The sequence below is a fragment of the Grampus griseus genome (genome assembly GCF_964374135.1).
Source record: "Grampus griseus genome assembly, chromosome: 13".
In the NCBI taxonomy this organism is placed as follows: Eukaryota; Metazoa; Chordata; class Mammalia; order Artiodactyla; family Delphinidae; genus Grampus; species Grampus griseus.
The window spans coordinates 31,881,166-31,900,319 of NC_139007.1; the positions used below are offsets into that span (position 1 = coordinate 31,881,166).

Below are 19,154 nucleotides of genomic sequence, written 5' to 3' on the forward strand. Positions count from 1 at the left end.
TTTAATATGGACACATGTAGAATAACATATTAAGGATAAAACATCTAAATTATACATACTTCATCATATGCTTAAGATATTTCTTAAGACAACTCCATTTAGCTTACCTCCTTACTATTTGGAAGAGTTCAGTTTTCATCTTTATATTAAACTCAGAAATTTCCTGTTGCCTCCATCCTTTCTCAAAAGGGTGATACTGTCAATATAATAAATACTATTCTGCAAAATACCAGGCTGACCCCAACAAGCCTACTGACAGAGGAAAAGAACAAAAAGGATAGAATTCAAAAGTTAGGGTATACATGTACCTAATGTATGGAAATTTTTTTTAACCAAACCTGACAACCTTCTGCTACGGAACACTGTGGAAGAGGGAAGACTGAAGGGCCAAAAACACTGTGAAAGGAAGCATACCATGAAATGACCTGATTATATGGCTTTCTCTTTTTAGTTCCGAAAAAAAAACTAAAGGCAATACAATTGTATCCCTACTTAAAAGTTTATGTATTTTTAAATGCTTGATGAAAGTCAATGAATGTTTTTTGTTTTGTTTTTTTTGCGGTACACGGGCCTCTCACTGTTGTGGCCTCTCCCGTTGCGGAGCACAGGCTCTGGATGCGCAGGCTCAGCGGCCGTGGCTCACGGGCCTAGCTGCTCCGCGGCATGTGGGATCTTCCCAGACCGGAGCACAAACCCATGTCCCCTGCATCAGCAGGCGGACTCTCAACCACTGCGCCACCAGAGAAGCCCCAATGAATGTTTTAATATTCCTTTTTTCATTCTGTGGTTACCTTCTAGTTTGTTTTCTCTGGGCCAATAATAATCATACTGCAACATATTCAGAACACCTAAAATAAAAATCTTAATGAACATAATTTCTACACTATCATTAATACCAAAGACAGCAAATACCAAAAGTTAAATACAATATGTAGCCTAAGAAATAATGAGAAAACTTTATTCACTGCCAAAATTAAATTGATGAAATATTATAGTGAATTCAAAATAATACTCAAGAGATTAGAAGCTTCTCAGTTGTGATCTTTTCGGGAATACTAAAAATTCCTCTTAAAATAAGTAATAAATTATAGAAATAAAAAAGTTTGAAAATGACTTCAGAAATATGTCACTGTATCTTAGTAAAAGGAGATGCTGATAGTAAATAAGTTATAATACTGCATTGTTCGAAAACATAATGTGACATTATTAAACATTATAAAAACAAAAGCAATGGTAGTGGAACGAGGTCTTTCACACACACTGCTTTTCTTTGTCCTGTTGTGCTTGTCATCCTCTTCTCTATAGCTCCTGCTTGACCAGTTGTATCTCCTTGTTTCAAAACCACAAGGAGATTAATATGCAGTTTTGGAGGTAAGAGCAGAGAAGATAACGAAGCTATGTGAGTCATTTAGGACTCTCTGGTGTGATCACAAAATAATATTTAAAAACACTTTTCAGTGAAAGAATGATTTCTAGAAATTGTACTATAATTACTTCAAACACAATCCTGCTTTATTACTTAATGTTTCTCTGTTAGTTACACATATGTTCTCTAGTACATAGAGGATAATTTCTAGATAAGAAATTAGCAAAATCGTGGTACCTGCAGATCTCCTTATCCATATGAGTCCTATACTTCTAATGTCCCAGTGTCCTCCCTCAAAAAGAGGTCTCACTTAGATATTACAGACTTAGACACTACGTAGCAGAAGTTGAGAGTTTCATGGACTAGACACCATAGGATGAAGAGATTATATCATTGTTGCTGTAGAAATCATTAAGGGACAATGGAGAACAATATCTATGTAAATACTGTAGTTTACCTTCTGTATATCTGCAGATGAGTTGTTCTTGTATTATTCACAAAAGAGTTGACTTTATTTTAATAAAGATATACCATGAGATCAGTACTGGTTTTAGGCAGTGTGATGCTGGAAAGAAACAGGCTACTGAAAGGATGTGAACAGACCTCTTGCTCTATCAGTGCCTTTTTATGGAAAAAACTGAAGAGAAAAATGACTGAATTCCCTTGGTACTATATACATTTGGGTTTTTTTTTTTAGTAGGGTGGAATAGGCATATGGTTTTCACAAACTTTTACGAACAATGTGCATCTAGTCTAGACATACTTTGAACCTCCCAACTCGGTATTTTCCAGCTCACTCTGTGTGTGTGTGTGTGTGTGTGTGTGTGTGTGTGTGTGTGTGTGTGTGTGTGAGAGAGAGAGAGAGAGAGAGAGAGAGAGAGAGAGAGAGAGAGAGAGCGAGAGAGCGAGAGAGAGAGAGGGAGGGAGGGGCATGAGAGGCAGCACAGTGCAGTGGTTAAGAACGCATACTAAGGTGCTAGACTGCAAACTACTCACTTGATGTGCAACCTTGGACAAGTTGGTTACTCTTAAATGATAGGAATAGGAATAATAATGGGATGTTATCAATATCAAATGAGTGGCTTTGTTAGGATTAAATGAGTTTATCAATGTAAAGTTCCTAGAATAAGGCCTGTCACATGAAAAGTGCTCAGAGGTATTAGCTGTTATTATGTGTTCCCAAGTACTTTAAAATACTAAATTAGGTAAATATATCACGGTAGGTAAATCTGAAAGAAACATTATATTCTTAAATCTAACAGATACTAGTTTAAGATGCTTGCTGAAATTAACTAACCATGATTTTACTGTCTTCCCCCCAGAAAAATCCTGTTTTTATGAATATCTGTCTAGGAAATGATAAAAACCTCATTCTTAGAAATCTAAAAGAGATTCTTAATTTTTAAAAAATATTCTTACCTCAGAAATGAATTGTTAATTTGACAGCAAAATCATTTTCTTGAAAGCTGCCTCATGTACTTTAATCCTCTACTCATTTCCATAGAGCAAACAATAGAAAACTGATTTATACAGGACCCATCCACCCATCCATCAATTCATGAACAAATATTTTCTGACTCATTACAATGTATTTGGCCCTATGCCATAAGCAAAATCTCTACACTAGTTTCTCAAAGGGAAAACACTGAAAAATTGGAAAACTGTGAATGGGATACTGATGTCTATTGAGAATGATAAAGCAATAGGAGAGGTAGGAAAAAAGCTAATAAGTGAACTACAGCAGAATCAGTGTATTTATAAGAGAAGGACCTTAAAGACATTAGAGCCCAATGGGTCTTAACTTTTTAAAAAAGTACCAACACACCTGAGGGGTAAAATAAAATACCGTATTTACTTATAACGTATATCCTGATTAATGTGCCAACAAAGTTTTATGGTAAATTATTACACTTAAAGTCAACAACAACAACAAAATAATGCATATATAATATGAAGGAAGGAAGTGGAGAAGATACTCCTAATAGTAAATTTAACTTCAATATTAAATTTAGTTCTTAGCTTCTCGGCAAAAAAGCAAAATGAACATAGTATAGTTTTTTACCATGTGATAAATCTGATTGTATATTTTCTTTTGGAAGGGGGGAATGGGAGGAGTTAACTTATCTGGCATTAATTCTAAGAGAACTTAATCAAGTGGAGCCTTATGTTAAGAAACATCAGCAACAGCATAGTTCCAACAAGAATTACCCAAAAAAAGCAATAAGAAAAGCTTTCAACTATAATCCAGAGAGGTTATTACATTGAAGGCTAGGGAGATCACCTGGCTGCTGAGGAGAGGCCAGTTTATACCTATTATCCTGGCTTAAATATCAATAGTGCCCCATTCCATTCTCAGACTGACCCAAGTTTGGATGATAAATTACACGGTAATCTTAATGGGGAATTTAGTCCAGATTTGCTTTGTAGTGATCGTGTTTGACAGAAGAAAGAACTTCATAAACAGTTTCTGCCAAATTTCAAGAGGAACTAGATGGCAACAAATTAAGACCCAAATTAAAAGTGAAGGTATGAAATATATAAAATATAATCTCTATGTATTAAAAACAATGCAATAATATCATGAAACTCACACTTAGAATTGAAAGCAATTCTTCAGTACCACATTCAGGTTTCAAACGCTCCTTGAACATTTTAACTGTTTGGTGCTTTAAATAGTAATAAGAGGCAATCCGGCCATATGTCAGTGGTTCAATGCTCCGATTATCCTGTTTCAAAAGAAATATAAAATAACATAAATAAAAAGTACAATAGAAGTGTATATATTCGTAAAATTAATAATTCATACTGTAGGTTGCTGTTCCAACTGTTTCATTACAATTTTTGGTTATCATTAGAAGCAAAAGCCCTATTGTTAAAAAGCTGGGCCATCTTTTCAATTGGAATGTGTATGACCAAGTCGTACCTCTCCCATCTCAATACAGTAGGAATGTTCCAATTCAACCAGGGACTTCTCAACCAGATTGGACAGAAACTTGTTCACAGAATCATGGCTCACATCACTCAAATTGTAGTAGCTAGAAAACAAGCAAGGTCATTATTTGTTTCAAAATATTTCTTATTAAAACCATCATTTCAATTTCACCTCGCTCTTTTCAGAATTAAAAAAAAATCCATTTATAGCAAATCAAAGGAATAAAGCAATTGCAATTACCACTTCCATTTTACAGATCAAAATCCCCATACTAAGGTTTATTGACACTGATGAACAATGGCAATGTTAAAAATATGCAAGATAAGCAGATAAAATTCAGCAGCACATTAAAAAGATACGAATTTTCCAGTGTTAAAACTGACATTATTTCAGTTTACACATCTACAGCAAACTAAACTTATATACTAGATTTAGAAAAAGTGAGAAGCATATTATATATAAATATATAATTCCCTTTTTTATGTAAAATCTCATCCTCAGTAACATTAAAAAACTCAAAGAACAATTGATTTGGGTGGCAGATGAGTTCTTTTAGGAAATTTAGTCAATTGTTCCCCTAATGCTTAAGAAGTAAATATTCTAAAGATTAGAAGGAACATCATCAGGCTAACAAAATAAGCATTTGTAAGTAAGCTTACCTATACAGAAAACACATAGGTTCAGCTCTATATATCTTCTGAGTAAAAAACCTAAGGACATGCAATTCACCTGAATGCTACTCCCTGTAACTCCAAGAGATTTTTGGCAAATCCCTAAGATCACTAGGAATCCGTGTCTGGGAAAAGATCCAAGAGGTGAGGGACTGCCTCCACAGTCATGGCAGATTGCTAATTCCTGTTGTGTGAACCCTGTCCACTAGTCAGCATGGAGAATTACATGCCCTACCTCTACCCAAGTCAAAGAACAGGAGTGGAAAGTGGCCTCAGAGAACAGACTCTCATCACTGAAACCCAGCACGAGGGATTTATATCTGTACAGGACTAGGAAGGGGGTGGTCACAGCCTGAGGAAGAAAGTGTTAACAATCTCAAATGGGAGAGGTCTAAAGGCCTCTCAAGCATGGTGATTTTTTTTTTTCTTTTCCTTTCTTCCAAGGGAAAGATTTGGGGTCAATACTATAAAAATTTATTTAAAAACAGAAAAAGCAGAACTTAAATCATGGCAGGATATATTTTCACTAGAAAGAGAAGTTAGCCCAAAAGTCTAGGTACAACCAAATATATGAGTTTCCACTGAGTATGGATTAATAATAGGTTATTTATTGGGGAAAATAACTGTAAATCATAGTTATATGCTGAGGATTTTAATTCTCATAAAAGAGAATTAGTTACTTTAAATTTTAGTCTGTAGAGAAATTATTGCCCTTCCTGGAAAAGTTCTTTTCATAAACCAAAATAAAGCAATATTTATCAATGAACAAATACTAGACAGATCACTGCTGTTGTTACTTCAAACAAAATGCACCTACTTTTATCTAGCCAGGCATATGTGAAGGTGAAAAACCAGCATTAGAAACCATTAGAAAATATTTCCTTTATCCTGAACTGTGAGAGTATATAGTTAGAATAATTTATTCTGCATTAGAGGTGAAAATAAAAATTCTGAACATTCAAGCCTCCATAAAAGAGACAGATCCCCAAAGCTGTTTCAGATTATTAACAATATTTTTTTGTCTTTCATTTTTTTCCCCCAACAAATGAAATTTATCAGCCAAACTTTCTGCAACGTAAGTGCTTACTTTATATTTCACATTCTTTTGGCTTGCTAAGCCTATAAATTTTCCAACACGATTTTCAGCTGTCTGGACTAATATATAGTTGATAAAGTTATATCTAAATAGTAAAAAAAACAGTGAAAATGTGCCCAGGACACTGAATAAGTAGTACTATTTGCAGAGCAAGAATCAAGCTATCTTTATGCAATTAAAATTACAGAAGGAAGACATTATGAAAATAATATTACCGTGAAAAACAAAAAGTTATGATTCCATTTTTATCTATAAGTTTCTTAGGCCATTTGAAAACAAACAATCTCATGGTTACTGCTAAGGATCACCATAAGTCATTCCCATGTAGGTATAACTGGAATGCCAAGATTACCATATTATGCTTAAATGAATAATTTGGTACACTTACAAATAACACTGAAAACCATTAATGATAAAAACTTTTCTCCAAAAATTATAGGTTCTTTTTTTAATAATTATTTTACTCACTGTTTTATGTATTTACAAGATATATTTTGATGGGCTAATATCCCTTCTGAAGTTTGTTCATTTACATCTATTGGAAAAATTTTTAGACTACTTTGTGGCTTTTATCCAGAGAAAGTACAGTCAGGGTAAATATTTTTTAAACATTTACAGTGAGTTGTAAAAAAGAAAAAAAAATGAAGTAAAATCATGGCTCTGAGACTGCAACAAATTATCTGATGACTACACTAAAATATCATAATCTAACTTGCTAAAACTTAATGCATTTTTTGAACAGAATAACTTTAAAAACTTCCATGGATTATTTCTTAATATAGTTGTTCTTTTTCAATATGCTCACCAACATTCTTACTGACTTGCATATGAGAAATGAAAAACTCAATTTAAGTAATCGAATTGACATTCAATTTATTCAATATCAAAACTTTTATCCTTATTACATCTGGAGGGGTAATCTAGAATTTTAAAAATCCCTAAACTTGTTTTCTTCAGATATTCTGGCATATGTGATAACTTTATTTATTTTTTAAAAGTGACAACTTTAAAAATAGAGAGGGCTAGTTAAAATATTACATTCTTAAATATAATAGTAAAATCTCAATCATTAAAAAACTTTCTCCCATGCAGCCAACACAAATACTAAAATGCATCTATTTTTGTTAGTGGTATGACTTCACTGATTTATACCAAATATTATTCTTTGTTAATATTTGAACTGAGATTCTAAGGTTACATAAATATTTTCAAATCCTTAAGAAAGTATACTGCTACAACTTAATTAAATGTATAATTTATAAGACACTTTTTAAAGTAATAAAACTAAGTGTAAATGGAATTATTTTTTAGGTCCCATAAAATTTTGAGAGAGAATATATTCTAACACTTTCTTTGTGAAGAAAGGATGGAGTTTATATTTACATGATCTTCATTAGTAGCATTATATGGCCTTCGCTTCTAACATGTAAACTTTTCAGTCACTGTGCAATTTCTAGCCTAAACAATTATAAGCATTTAGCTTAAAAAAATTACATATCATTAATTTCAATAACCACTTTACTAACTTGAAAAAAGCATGCAACTGCTAAGTAAAAAGGTCTGTTTTCATGTTGCACTTTCCACAGTAGAAAATTTATAATTTACTGGTTATTAAAACAGAAATATTATACAACTGTTTAATTATGGATAAAGGATACAATGTAGTTTCACGCTCACTGCATTGAATCGTCAAGTCATTATCTTCTCTTTGCCATAAACAGACAGCCTACCTTTTTGTCAGCATGCTATTTCATTTATTTCACAGAGAAACCCAGTTTCACAATAATTGACTTGTCAGAGGCCCTAATTTATGAGGCTGAGCTCTGTAAGATTTCTCTATATTGGATTCAACCTGCACACAAGCAGGGTTGAATATTTACAATGCTGTTAACAGGTGCTGAGTTGTTTAATGATTCTAATAGCCAGAAGCATACTGAGAAAGCCAGCGGGATCACAATTACAGGCTGTTTGAACACAACAATTACTAGTCCCCTGAGAGGTGTGAAAGTCAAAGGCAGTTTGATACTGACAGCATCTAGCACATGGGCTAGACAAGCTAACTTCTATTAGCAGTCCACTGGGAAGAAATTATAAACAAACCTCTCCCTATCATAAAATTTTACAAAGTTCATTAAATTTAAACAGTCAAAAAGTAAAACAACTTTTAAAATATTATCTTTAAAAGATCTTATCAAAGGACAAACAAGAATACCACACATGAAACTTCAAGTTATCTTTTTCCAACGTTAATAAGGACGCAATTTCACCAGCTGAAAATGAAAGAGATTTTATTGTAATGTAAAACATAGATAAAGTTACACCAAACAGTTTGGATTTAATGTGAATAGTGGCAGCTATTTCCTGTTTGGTTTATGTAAACCTGGCCAGAGACCTCGCTGGGAAATTTTTCATCAGTATTGAAATGCTGCTGCTATAACTGTCAGTACTGGGAAGTCATTTGTTACAGCACCATGTTTTTTTATGTTCAGATTATGCAGCAGTAATAATGACACAAATAATGAAAGTGGTTGCAGGAACAGCTGAAACTACCACAACATTTTTTTTGCCCTAGAATTATTTAGAAGCTTTCTCAGGGGAAAACAGAGAGTAAAATTGAACATACAAATTGAATCCAGAACTCAATTTGAAATATATTAGATTTCATGATGCACCAATACATGTGTTTATATATATTTGAATGAACTAATGTATATATGTATGTGTGTCTACATATATATTTACACATATAAATATGTATCTTTATAAGCATACATATATTTGCATATACATGCATATCAAAAACTTAAGAATATACACAGACATACAGAGAACAACCAGGAACTGAAATCTTTCTCAACATAAATTTTATTTTTGGTGGTGGTGTTGGGGGGACACTTTACAGTAATATGATTAAATGAAGGGGGTTGGAGAATTGGGTCATATTTATTTACCTATATGTGACTATATTTTGAGAGTGGTGTTTGCCCTTTGTATTTTAAATAAACTTCAGCTTTTCCTTGTTACAGATACATGCATGCACATATGTGTGTATACAAGACCCTCCCACCCAAAGAAAAGTCAAATCTCAATTTATGGCACTGAATGACAGGAAGCATGAAGTATATATTAAAACTACATATAACACAAGCTCTTCATTTGAGACAATGATTTTAGGTTTCTTAAAACTTTTACGAGATCTACAAATAAGTAGAAAAAGTGTACCAATTTCCTGTGCCTTTCTTTGCTTCTAGCTTTGTGTATAGGTGATTTTAACACAGACAATAATAAAAAGATATAAGGGCCAATCAGAAAGAAAATTGCAGGGCATGCTATAGCAGACTAAGTAAAATATGTAACTTGTTAAACTTTATTTAGGCACGTTTTCCCATTTTTATCCAGATGTAAAGGTATAGATATTAAAAATGACAATTTTTTTTTGCATCAAACGAACAAAAGTATTATACATTCAGAATTAGTATGGTATGGTCTCCAAAGAGAACACATTTTCCATCACAGCACTGAAAAGAGATCTGGAGAGAAAGTATGGATATTTGAATTCTGGACCTGACAATGGGCTCAGGGATGAAGAATGTGGCCTCTGGAACCAGAATGCCTGGATTCTATCAGTAGTTCTGCCTCTGTCACTCAGACCTGCCTGACTGTGGGCAAGCTGCTTAATCTCCCTGTGCTTCAGTTTCTTCATTTATAAAATGGGGGTCATAACAGTACTAAATGAGTTAGGCTCTTGAAACAGCATCTCAAATACAGCAGACACAATAATAAATAATATTAGTGTAGTTTTTGTTTCCCATTTTATTAACTTCAATTTTTATTTTTATATATTCTTCTTGTATTTGTTTTTGCTAATGTTCTTCTAGTTTCTTGAGACGGATATTTAATTATTTTCAAGCATTCACGCTTTCCTGTAGATGCCCTAAAGACATGAATGTTCCTTGGAACTGTGCGTTGATTAAAATTCATAGGTTTTGTTCTAAAACATCTTTATTTTTGTATAGTTCTAGCTTATACCTATTTTAAAAAAAATTTCATCTTTCACTAGAATAAAAGTAGTTAAATGCCAAGCAGTTAGTTTTTTTGCCATCCTTTCTCTTGTTTATTTCTGGTTTTATTGCATTACACTGTGAGAATGTAGCCTTATGATCTCTACATTCTGAAATACAGTGAGTTGCTCTTTGTAGTCTAGTACATGGTATATACATGTATTTTTTGCGGTACGCAGGCCTCTCACTGTTGTGGCCTCTCCCGTTGCAGAGCACAGGCTCCAGACGCGCAGGCTCAGCGGCCATGGCTCATGGGCCCAGCTGCTCCGCGGCATGTGGGATCTTCCAGGACCGGGACACGAACCCGTGTCCCCTGCATCGGCAGGCGGACTCTCAACCACTGTGCCACCAGGGAAGCCCCATGGTATATTTTTATAACTAAAATTCCATTAGTGTTTTTAAGTACGGCATATTCTTTTTTGGGGGTGCTACGAACACATACACATATTCAAGGCTATTGTTATTCAAATCTTTTATTTTATGAAATACTTTATATCTCTTTGACATGCTGATTTTTGAGGGATATGTGTTAAAGTCTCTCAACATGACTATAATTTAGTTAACATCTTAGATTTCTATTGGTTTTGCTTTATATATATATATATATATATATATATATATATATATATATATATATATATATATTGCGGTACGCGGGCCTCTCACTGCTGTGGCCTCTCCCATTGCGGAGCACAGCCTCCGGACACGCAGGCTCAGCGGCCATGGCTCACGGGCCCAGCCGCTCCACGGCATGTGGGATCCTCCAGACTGGGGCACGAACCCGTGTCCCCTGCATCGGCAGGCGGACTCTCAACCACTGCACCACCAGGGAAGCCCTGCTTTATATATTTTGATGCTATATTTCTAGTTATCTAAAAATTTATAATCTACTGTAACTTTTAGTGATTGTACTTGTTATCAATATAACCATTCTTCATTGTCCTTTTTAATCTTTATTGCCTTGAATCTCATTTTGTCTGATTTTAGTTCTGTAGCTATTGGTTTCTCTTTGGTACTCTCCTTCAGGTCTTCTTTCAATGCCCAATTTTCTACTTTTCTATATCATTTTGATTTGATATGTTGCTTATAAATCATTTTTAGTGGGATTTAAAAAAATAAATCTGAGAATTTCTGTCTTTCAATAGGGAAGTTTAAATTATTTATAACATTTATGATTATAATTGGCCTTTTTAACGGTATGAATAGATCCTGTCAGTCCGCTGATTGAAAACCTACAATGGTTCTCATTTCGCCCAGAATAAAAATCAAAGTCCCTACCATGGTGTCTAATCTCCCACATGACCAGTATGACCACTGACCACCCACATCTCTAGCTTTATCTCCTACTACTCTCCTCCCCACGCTTATTCCACTTCAGCTACACCTTCTTCTTGTTGCGCCTTCAACGCACCAGATGCGCCTGCTTTAGAACTTCTCCCGTTCCCTTGGCCTGAAATGTTGTTCGCTAGATATTCATGTGGTCAACCTTCTTACTTCTTTCAAGTCTTTGTTCAGGTGTCAACACTTATTCTATGTCTACTAAGCACAACTTATCTAGTTCCCGTCTCCAATACATTTAATTTCTGATCAATGACAGTTTGCAAATCAGGCTAGATTGAGGATAGACTAAAAGAAGATTAAGCAGGTAAAGAACTAAGGAAATTAAGGGAGGAGAAAAATTAAAAAGCAAATTTGATATTTGAAGTCAACATAAGTAGATGCAGAGTGATAACATTAAGGTAAGAAAGTGATATTAGAGCAAAATTTTGATATCTGATTCAGTTTTAGACATGCTGAATTTGAAATGATGGCGGTAAGTCCATGTGGCAACATTCAGAAGGCAGGTGGAGAAATAAGACTGTAACTTGGGATGGGGAACAGCTGGAATAACTTATTTTGGGTCTTTCACAGACAAGTGATATTTTAAATACAGAAGGGATCTCTAGAGAAGAACTTCCTAATATTATGCACTGAAAAGAGCACAGCATCACTTCTACAGTCTTCTTGCCCCAAAAGGCAGAACTTGAATTCTGGGATGAGAAAACTTCAGACAAACCCAGATTGAAGGATGTTCTACAAAATAATTGGCCAGGGTTCCTCTAAAGTGTCAAGGTTATGAGAGACAAAGAAAGACTGAGGAAATGTCACAGATTGAAATGAATTAAGGAGGCAGAACAACTAAATGGAATGCAGGATACTACTAAATTGGGTCTTCAGCATAAAAGGGACATTAGTGGAAATACTGATGAAATGTGAATGAAGGCTGTAGATTACTTAATAGTATTGCATAAATGTAAATTTCCTGGTTTGGATAACTGTACAGTCATGTAAGAGGTTAACACTTGAGGAAGCTGGATGAAGGGTACGCAGTGCCTGTTTGCACTATTCTCGCAATTAAAAAAATCTCAAATTGTTTGAAAATGAAAAGTTAAAATTTTTAATTAAGAAAAGAAGACGCACACACAAAATTCAGTGTATCTGTGGATTCAATAAAGAACTATAAGTCGCAAAAGAACTCAATTTGCCTCAGAGAATCATTCCCTTGTTTGCTGATCAGACAAGCTGACAGAAATGATTAGGTTCTAAGTCTCTAAACTAGAGTCTTTTTTTTTTTTTTTTTGGCTGGGCCATGCAGCTTGTGGGATCTTAGTTCCCTGACCAGGGATCGAACTCGCACCCTTGGCAGTAAAAGCGTGCAGTCCTAACCACTGTACCGCCAGAAAATGCCCTAGAGTCTTTAGGATGCTATAGACCAGTAAAGCAACTGGAAAGGAGTACAAGAATAACAGCTCACTAATAACATTAATTAAGTTTTTCATAATTATACAAAACTTAGAAAGGCTTTAATTCGTGTACTTGATTCCCAACATGACCCTGTGAAGGAGGTAGGCTATTACTCACTTTCCAGATGAAGAAAGTGAAGCCAAGAGAGGTGAAGCGATCAAGGTCACACAGTTTCTAAAAAGCAGTGCTGATACAAAAATCAGTGTTCTGATTCCAAGTCAAAGCTCTTTCTATCACATTAATTGCCTCCATTCTTGTGATATAAGAAAAATGAATATATCTACAGTTATACACCATGATTCTTCTCCCTCCAAAAACATGAAGAGTAGTAATTCACAAAACTTACGTTTTTAAGTTCTAGCTTTATCACAAAGTAGTTATGGGATACAAGACAAGTCACTTTAAGTTTCCAGCCTCCATTTCTTCAATACCAAACAAGAAGGTTGGACTAGAGTACATGTAAAGTCTATCCCACTGTACGATTCAACAGTGCTAATCTGTGATCTGTTTACTACGGAAAATTTGTGGTACTGTAAGACTGTCTCATTAATTTTGTAGTCATTTTCCCAAATGAAATTTTGTACCTAATCCAGAGGCCTGTAATACAGGCGGAACTGAGCAAAACATCACCATATTCTCAAACTCCTATCTATGTAAGTGGAAATGTTGGCTGAAGAGAAACAAATTTCTTAAAGTACCAACCGGTAAGATTTAGTAAATTCATTTCATCATTTTCATCATGATCTCTCTGTTCAAGATCTTAACAATGGTTTAATATTTCTTCTTACTCATATCAGGAATGTCCCTCACCTTTGGCCTCCTTCCATTCCCCCCGCATCTGTTAAGGTCCTATGTGTCTTTGCCCTATTGTTAAAAAGCATCCTAACTGGTCTCCCTGCTATAAATATTTCCCCATTCTAGCTCATTCCCTACCACAGTGCTGCAAGTACTGAAACAAAGCCAGTATTTATTAGAAGAAAACAAAAACACTAATTTGAAAAGATATATGCACCCCCATGTTCACTGCAGCAGTTTACAATAGCCAGAATATGGAAACAACCTAAGTGTCCATGAACGGATGAATGAATAAAGAAATTGTAGTATAGACAAAGAATGGACTATTGCTCAGCCATAAAAACATGTAGGGACTTCCCTGGTGGCACAGTGGTTAAGAATCTGCCTGCCAATGCAGGGGACATGGGTTTGAGCCCTGGTCCAGGAAGATCCCACATGCTGCTAAGCAACTAAGCCCGTGCATCTCAATTACTGAGCCTGTGCTCTAGAGCCTGTGAGCCGCAACTGCTGAGCCTGTGTGCTGCAACTACTGAAGCCTGCATGCCTAGAGCCCATGCTCTGCAACAAGAGAAGCCACTGCAATGAGAAGCCCACGCACCGCAATGAAGAGTAGCCCCCGCTCGCTGCAACTAGAGAAAGCCCGTGCGCAGCAATGAAGACCCAACGCAGCCAAAAATAAATAAATAAATAAATAAATAAAATGTAATCATGCCTTGGAAACAACATGGATGGACCGCTAGGATATTATGCTAAGTGAAATAAGTCAAACAGAGAAAGACAAATAGCATATGATTTCTCTTATGCATGGAATCTAAAAGCAAAACAAAACAAAACACCAAAGAACAGACTGGTAGTTGCCAGAGGCGGGGGTGGGGGTGGGAGAAATGGGTGAAGGGCTCAAAAGGTACAAAGGAAACAACAACAATAACAAAAACCTAATTTGGTGATGCTAAACTATATTTAAAAACTTCCAACCACAGCCAATAGGATCAGATGCAAACGCCTTAGCATGGCATACAGGCCCTTTACTCTCTGGTGCTTGGTCCACTTTCTAGGCAAGAAAATCTTCTTGCCTCACATTCTAAGCTTTACATCTAACTTTTGGCATTCTCTAGAGACTCTTTCAAGCCGTGAGGGCCTCCGCCCATCTAGTATTTTTGTGCCTTCCACCTTTTCCACTTCTGTTCCAGATTCAAGTTCTGGGTGAAGTATCACTTCGTCTGTGAAGCTTTCACTCTCACAGGCTTAAATACAGTCTGTTAGAGCACTTATGATTTACACTGTAATCATTTATGTCCATCTCCACATTACAAGATCAGCCCTTGAAGATAAGGGATGATATACACTCATCCTCAGGCTTCAATGTCTAGTATAATATTTGATAAACAGGTGCTGAATGAAGATACAATCTACCCTGCCTGGAGTAAAAAGATACTCCATCACAACTCCCCCAATTTTATTTCATCTTGCAGGGTTCTTATTAACCTTTACAAATGCCTCACAAATTCTTCCCCCTACAATTTCACAGGCCTTATTCTTCTCTGAATTCCAGCTGCACCCAAGTCAGCCACTACCGTGTAATTTAACTGAGCACATTTCTTAATGACATCGGGTGTCTTGTCTCCCTAACTACAGAGCGAAATCCTTGAGAACATTCTAAGTTAATTAAAATAAGTTAATAAAATGCACACCATTATTTTCTAATATATCACAATACGTTGTGAACATATCAGAGATATTATCTGATTCTCTGGGCAAATTCCTATACCTCGGATGTCCAATGTTCTGGCATTTTTGTTATGTACCTGAATTTAGAGATGATTACCTTCAAACATATTTTATTTTAGTGCAAAACAGAAAAATACTTGCCCCGCACTTACCTGGGGTTCATGATAAGACGTCGGAAAAAGTAAGTCCAGGTGATATAATCCATTGCATCTTGCTTAGATGTTATTGTACCACCAGCAATCTCTGCATTTAAATGGTCAGAGAGCACTCCTAATAAGCTACAGAGTGAACAAGACATGGGAAACATACATGAACGTTAAATGAAAAACAACTTTTCTCACATAGTCAAGACTCAGATTTGATGTTCCAGGATACAGAACAAATGTTTTGTGTAATTTGTATCTTTTGTATATAATTTTGGGAAAATAAATTGCTAGGTGGAAATAAACACAGGCTGACAGGAAGGGAGCTAATAACTTTCAGGAGGAGAAGATGAGAGCCGAGGTAAGAGCAGACGAGGGACGATATGCCTTGGAGAGCAGAGAAGAGTTACTGAGGCAGATGAAAGAATTGGTAAGAAAGGAGGGATGGTTAGGATAGAGCAAGGATATTCCCTTCATTCATTCTGTGAATATTAAGTTCAGTCATATAAGACATAAATGTGCTAGGTGTTGTGGAATATACAGAGATGATCAGATGTGTTGAAAGACTGGCATAACAAAATGTTCATTTCAGTTTCTTACATAAATTACAAAAAAGGGAAGCAATGTCCAACAAAAGAAAGGGCCATGTAAATTATGATACATATGCAGGTATTAAAAAACAGTTTTTGCAAAGGATGTTTTTAAGGATATAAGAAAGTGGCCATAATAAATTGAATGAAAAAAAAAGTTGCGATATTACTCTCCAGTCACCAGTGGCAGAGTATAAATCCATATAGCTAAATTGGAGGGCAATTTGACAATATCTATTTGAACAATCACTGTGACCCGGCAATTTCACTTTTTCATTATCACCTGATAGGGAAACATTTATAGGTTAGGATAGGGAAGCAAAATACTTCACTGCAGCAATACATGTAAGCGTTAAAAACTAGAAACTCTCTAAATGCCCATTAACAGAGAAGTTAACATATAACTTCTGTATATGTACTCTGTAGAAATAAAATATTAATAGTAGTCATATCAAGGTACACTTAAACTTTAAACTTAAACTTTAAACTTTAAAATTTTAATTAACTTTTTACTGAAGTACACATAGAAAAAATTACATAAATTATACATGTACAACTCAAGTAATATTCACAATGTGAACACATCTGTGTAACCACCACCAAGATCAAGCATTACCAGCGCCCCAGAAGTCTTCCTTTTATGCTTTTTAGTCACTCCTCTTGCTCAGAAGGATATTTTGACTTTTATTTCTTTGCTTTACCTTAATGCAGTGGCTTGGATCTCTAGCACAACGCTTACTGGCAGTGGTGAAAACAACATCCCTGTATCATTTCCTATCTCAAAGGGAAAGCTTTCAATACTGAATCATTAATCATGATGTTTGCAGTAGATTTTTAGTAGAGACTCTTTATCAGATTAAGAACATTCCCTTACATTCCTGTTGGCTAAAAGTTTTTATAATTAATGGGTATGGAATTTCACCAAATGCTTTTTTTTATATCTATGAGATAATCATATAATTTTTCTCATCTTTTCCTGCTAACGTGGTGAATTATATTCATTTATTTTCAAGTAATAAGTCATCTTTGCACTGATATTGTAATTAGTTGTAATATGTTATCTTTTTATACATTGTTAGATTTGATTTACTCATGTTTTATTTAGGATTTCTATATCTATATTCATGAGAGACACAGCCCTGTTACATTCCTTTCTTGTAAATTTATCAGGTTTTAGAACCAAGGTTATTCTACTCTCATAAAATAAGTTGGGAAATAGTCCTATCTTTTCGACTATTACAGGAAGGGTTTGTGTTCAATTTCATGAGTTCAATTGCTTCCCTAAATGTTATAAGGAATTCACTAGTGGAATGTCTGGGTCAGAAAATTTTTGTGGAAAGATTTTAAATTTCAGATACAATTACTTTGATAGATAAGAGGCTATTTAAATTTTCCATTTCTTTTTGTGTCAGTTTTAGTAATTTTTTTAAAAAAGCATTCTACCATTTGATCTAAAATTTAAAATTTGTATAAATTTTTTCATAATATCTTATTACCTTTTAGATTTCTTTTGTATCCTGATATTGTGCTGTTCCTTCCCTCTTTTCTCTTGACCAGACTTAAAGGTTTATCAGTATTATTCTTCTTTTCAAAGAACCAACTTTTGGCTTTGTTGATTTTTTTCTAATGTATGTTTGGTTTCAATTCATTAATTCTTTCTCTTATCTTTCTATCTTCTCCTTTCTTTGAGTTCAATTTGCTAATTTTTTTTCAAATTCTTGAGATGCATATTCAGATAATTCATTTTTCACTCTTTTTCTTTTATTTTTTAAAAATTATTTATTTATTTGTTTGTTTTTATTTATGCCTGTGTTGGGCCTTTGTTGCTGTGCGCAGGCTTTCTCTAGTTGTGGCGAGCGGGGGCTACTCTTTGTTGCGGTGCACGGGCTTCTCATTGTCGTGGCTTCTCTTGTTGCGGAGCACAGGCTCTTGGCATGTGGGATCAGTAGTTGTGGCTCATGGGCTCTAGGTTGCAGGCTCAGTAGTTGTGGCGCACGGACTTAGTTGCTCTGTGGCATGTGGGATCTTCCTGGGCTAGGGATCGAACCCGTGTCCCCTGCACTGGCAGGCAGATTCTTAACCACTGCACCACCAGGGAAGCCCTTCACTGTTTCTTTTAAAATACATATATTTATGGTCATAAATTTTCTCTCAGCACAATGTTAGCTATCTCCCACAATATTAAATGTTTTTATATTTTCCAAATTAAAAAAAAAAGGAACATTAGAACTTCTAACACAGTAAAAAACTCAATAACTATTTACAGTATAAATTAGAAATATATTTTGTCCTTTGCAGTTAGAATATGGTAAAGGCGATTCAGTATATTAAAGAAGACTATGATAAAAGGTAGCAAGTGATAAATGTTAGGAATGAAAAATGTATAAATCTGACAGACAAAAGATTATTTTCAGCTGAGAAAATGAGGAAAGACTTCATCAGAGGGGTGGTAGTTACTGGATCCACAAAGAAGTATGTGATAATTCTGAAACTAGCCACTAGTCTAAATTATTCATTACCAATCCCTTTATTTTGGATATTTATTTATAGACTATTCTACAAAAACACACACCAAACTAACACTTTATTAAATGCTTACTATGTGCCAGACACATTTCCAAGCATGATACATTTGATCAGTACAAGTACCCTACGAGATGGCCAGTATTGCTGCTATCTCCATCTTACAGACAGTGCACTAAGGCATTGAGGATTTAAATAACTTGCTCAAGATCAAGCAAGTAAGTGGTGGAGAGCTCAAATATAAGCCCAGGTTGTCTTGCTCCAGAGTCAATGTGACTGAACAATGTACTTCACTGCTTCTTTTTTTAAAAATAAATTAATTAAGTAATCAATTTATTTTCGGCTGCGTTGGATCTTTGTTGCTGCGTGAGGGCTTTCTCTAGTTGTGGCGAGTGGGGGCTACTCTTCGTTGCGGTGCACTGGTTTCTCATTGCAGTGGCTTCTCTTGTTGCAGAGCATGGGCTC

The 19,154-nt window shown here is 35.1% G+C and overlaps 1 protein-coding gene across 1 annotated transcript in view; it reads right to left on the reverse strand.

The window, feature by feature from the left end:
- ASCC3 (activating signal cointegrator 1 complex subunit 3) overlaps window positions 1–19,154 on the reverse strand; it is a 333,359-nt gene that overhangs the window by 70,554 nt on the left and 243,651 nt on the right. The window contains exons 34-36 of the mRNA XM_082669278.1: window positions 15,586–15,711; window positions 4,290–4,401; window positions 3,958–4,092 (exon numbers count right to left, since the gene is read on the reverse strand). Coding sequence (XP_082525404.1) covers window positions 3,958–4,092; window positions 4,290–4,401; window positions 15,586–15,711 — 373 coding nt within the window. The remainder of the gene's footprint in view (window positions 1–3,957; window positions 4,093–4,289; window positions 4,402–15,585; window positions 15,712–19,154) is intronic.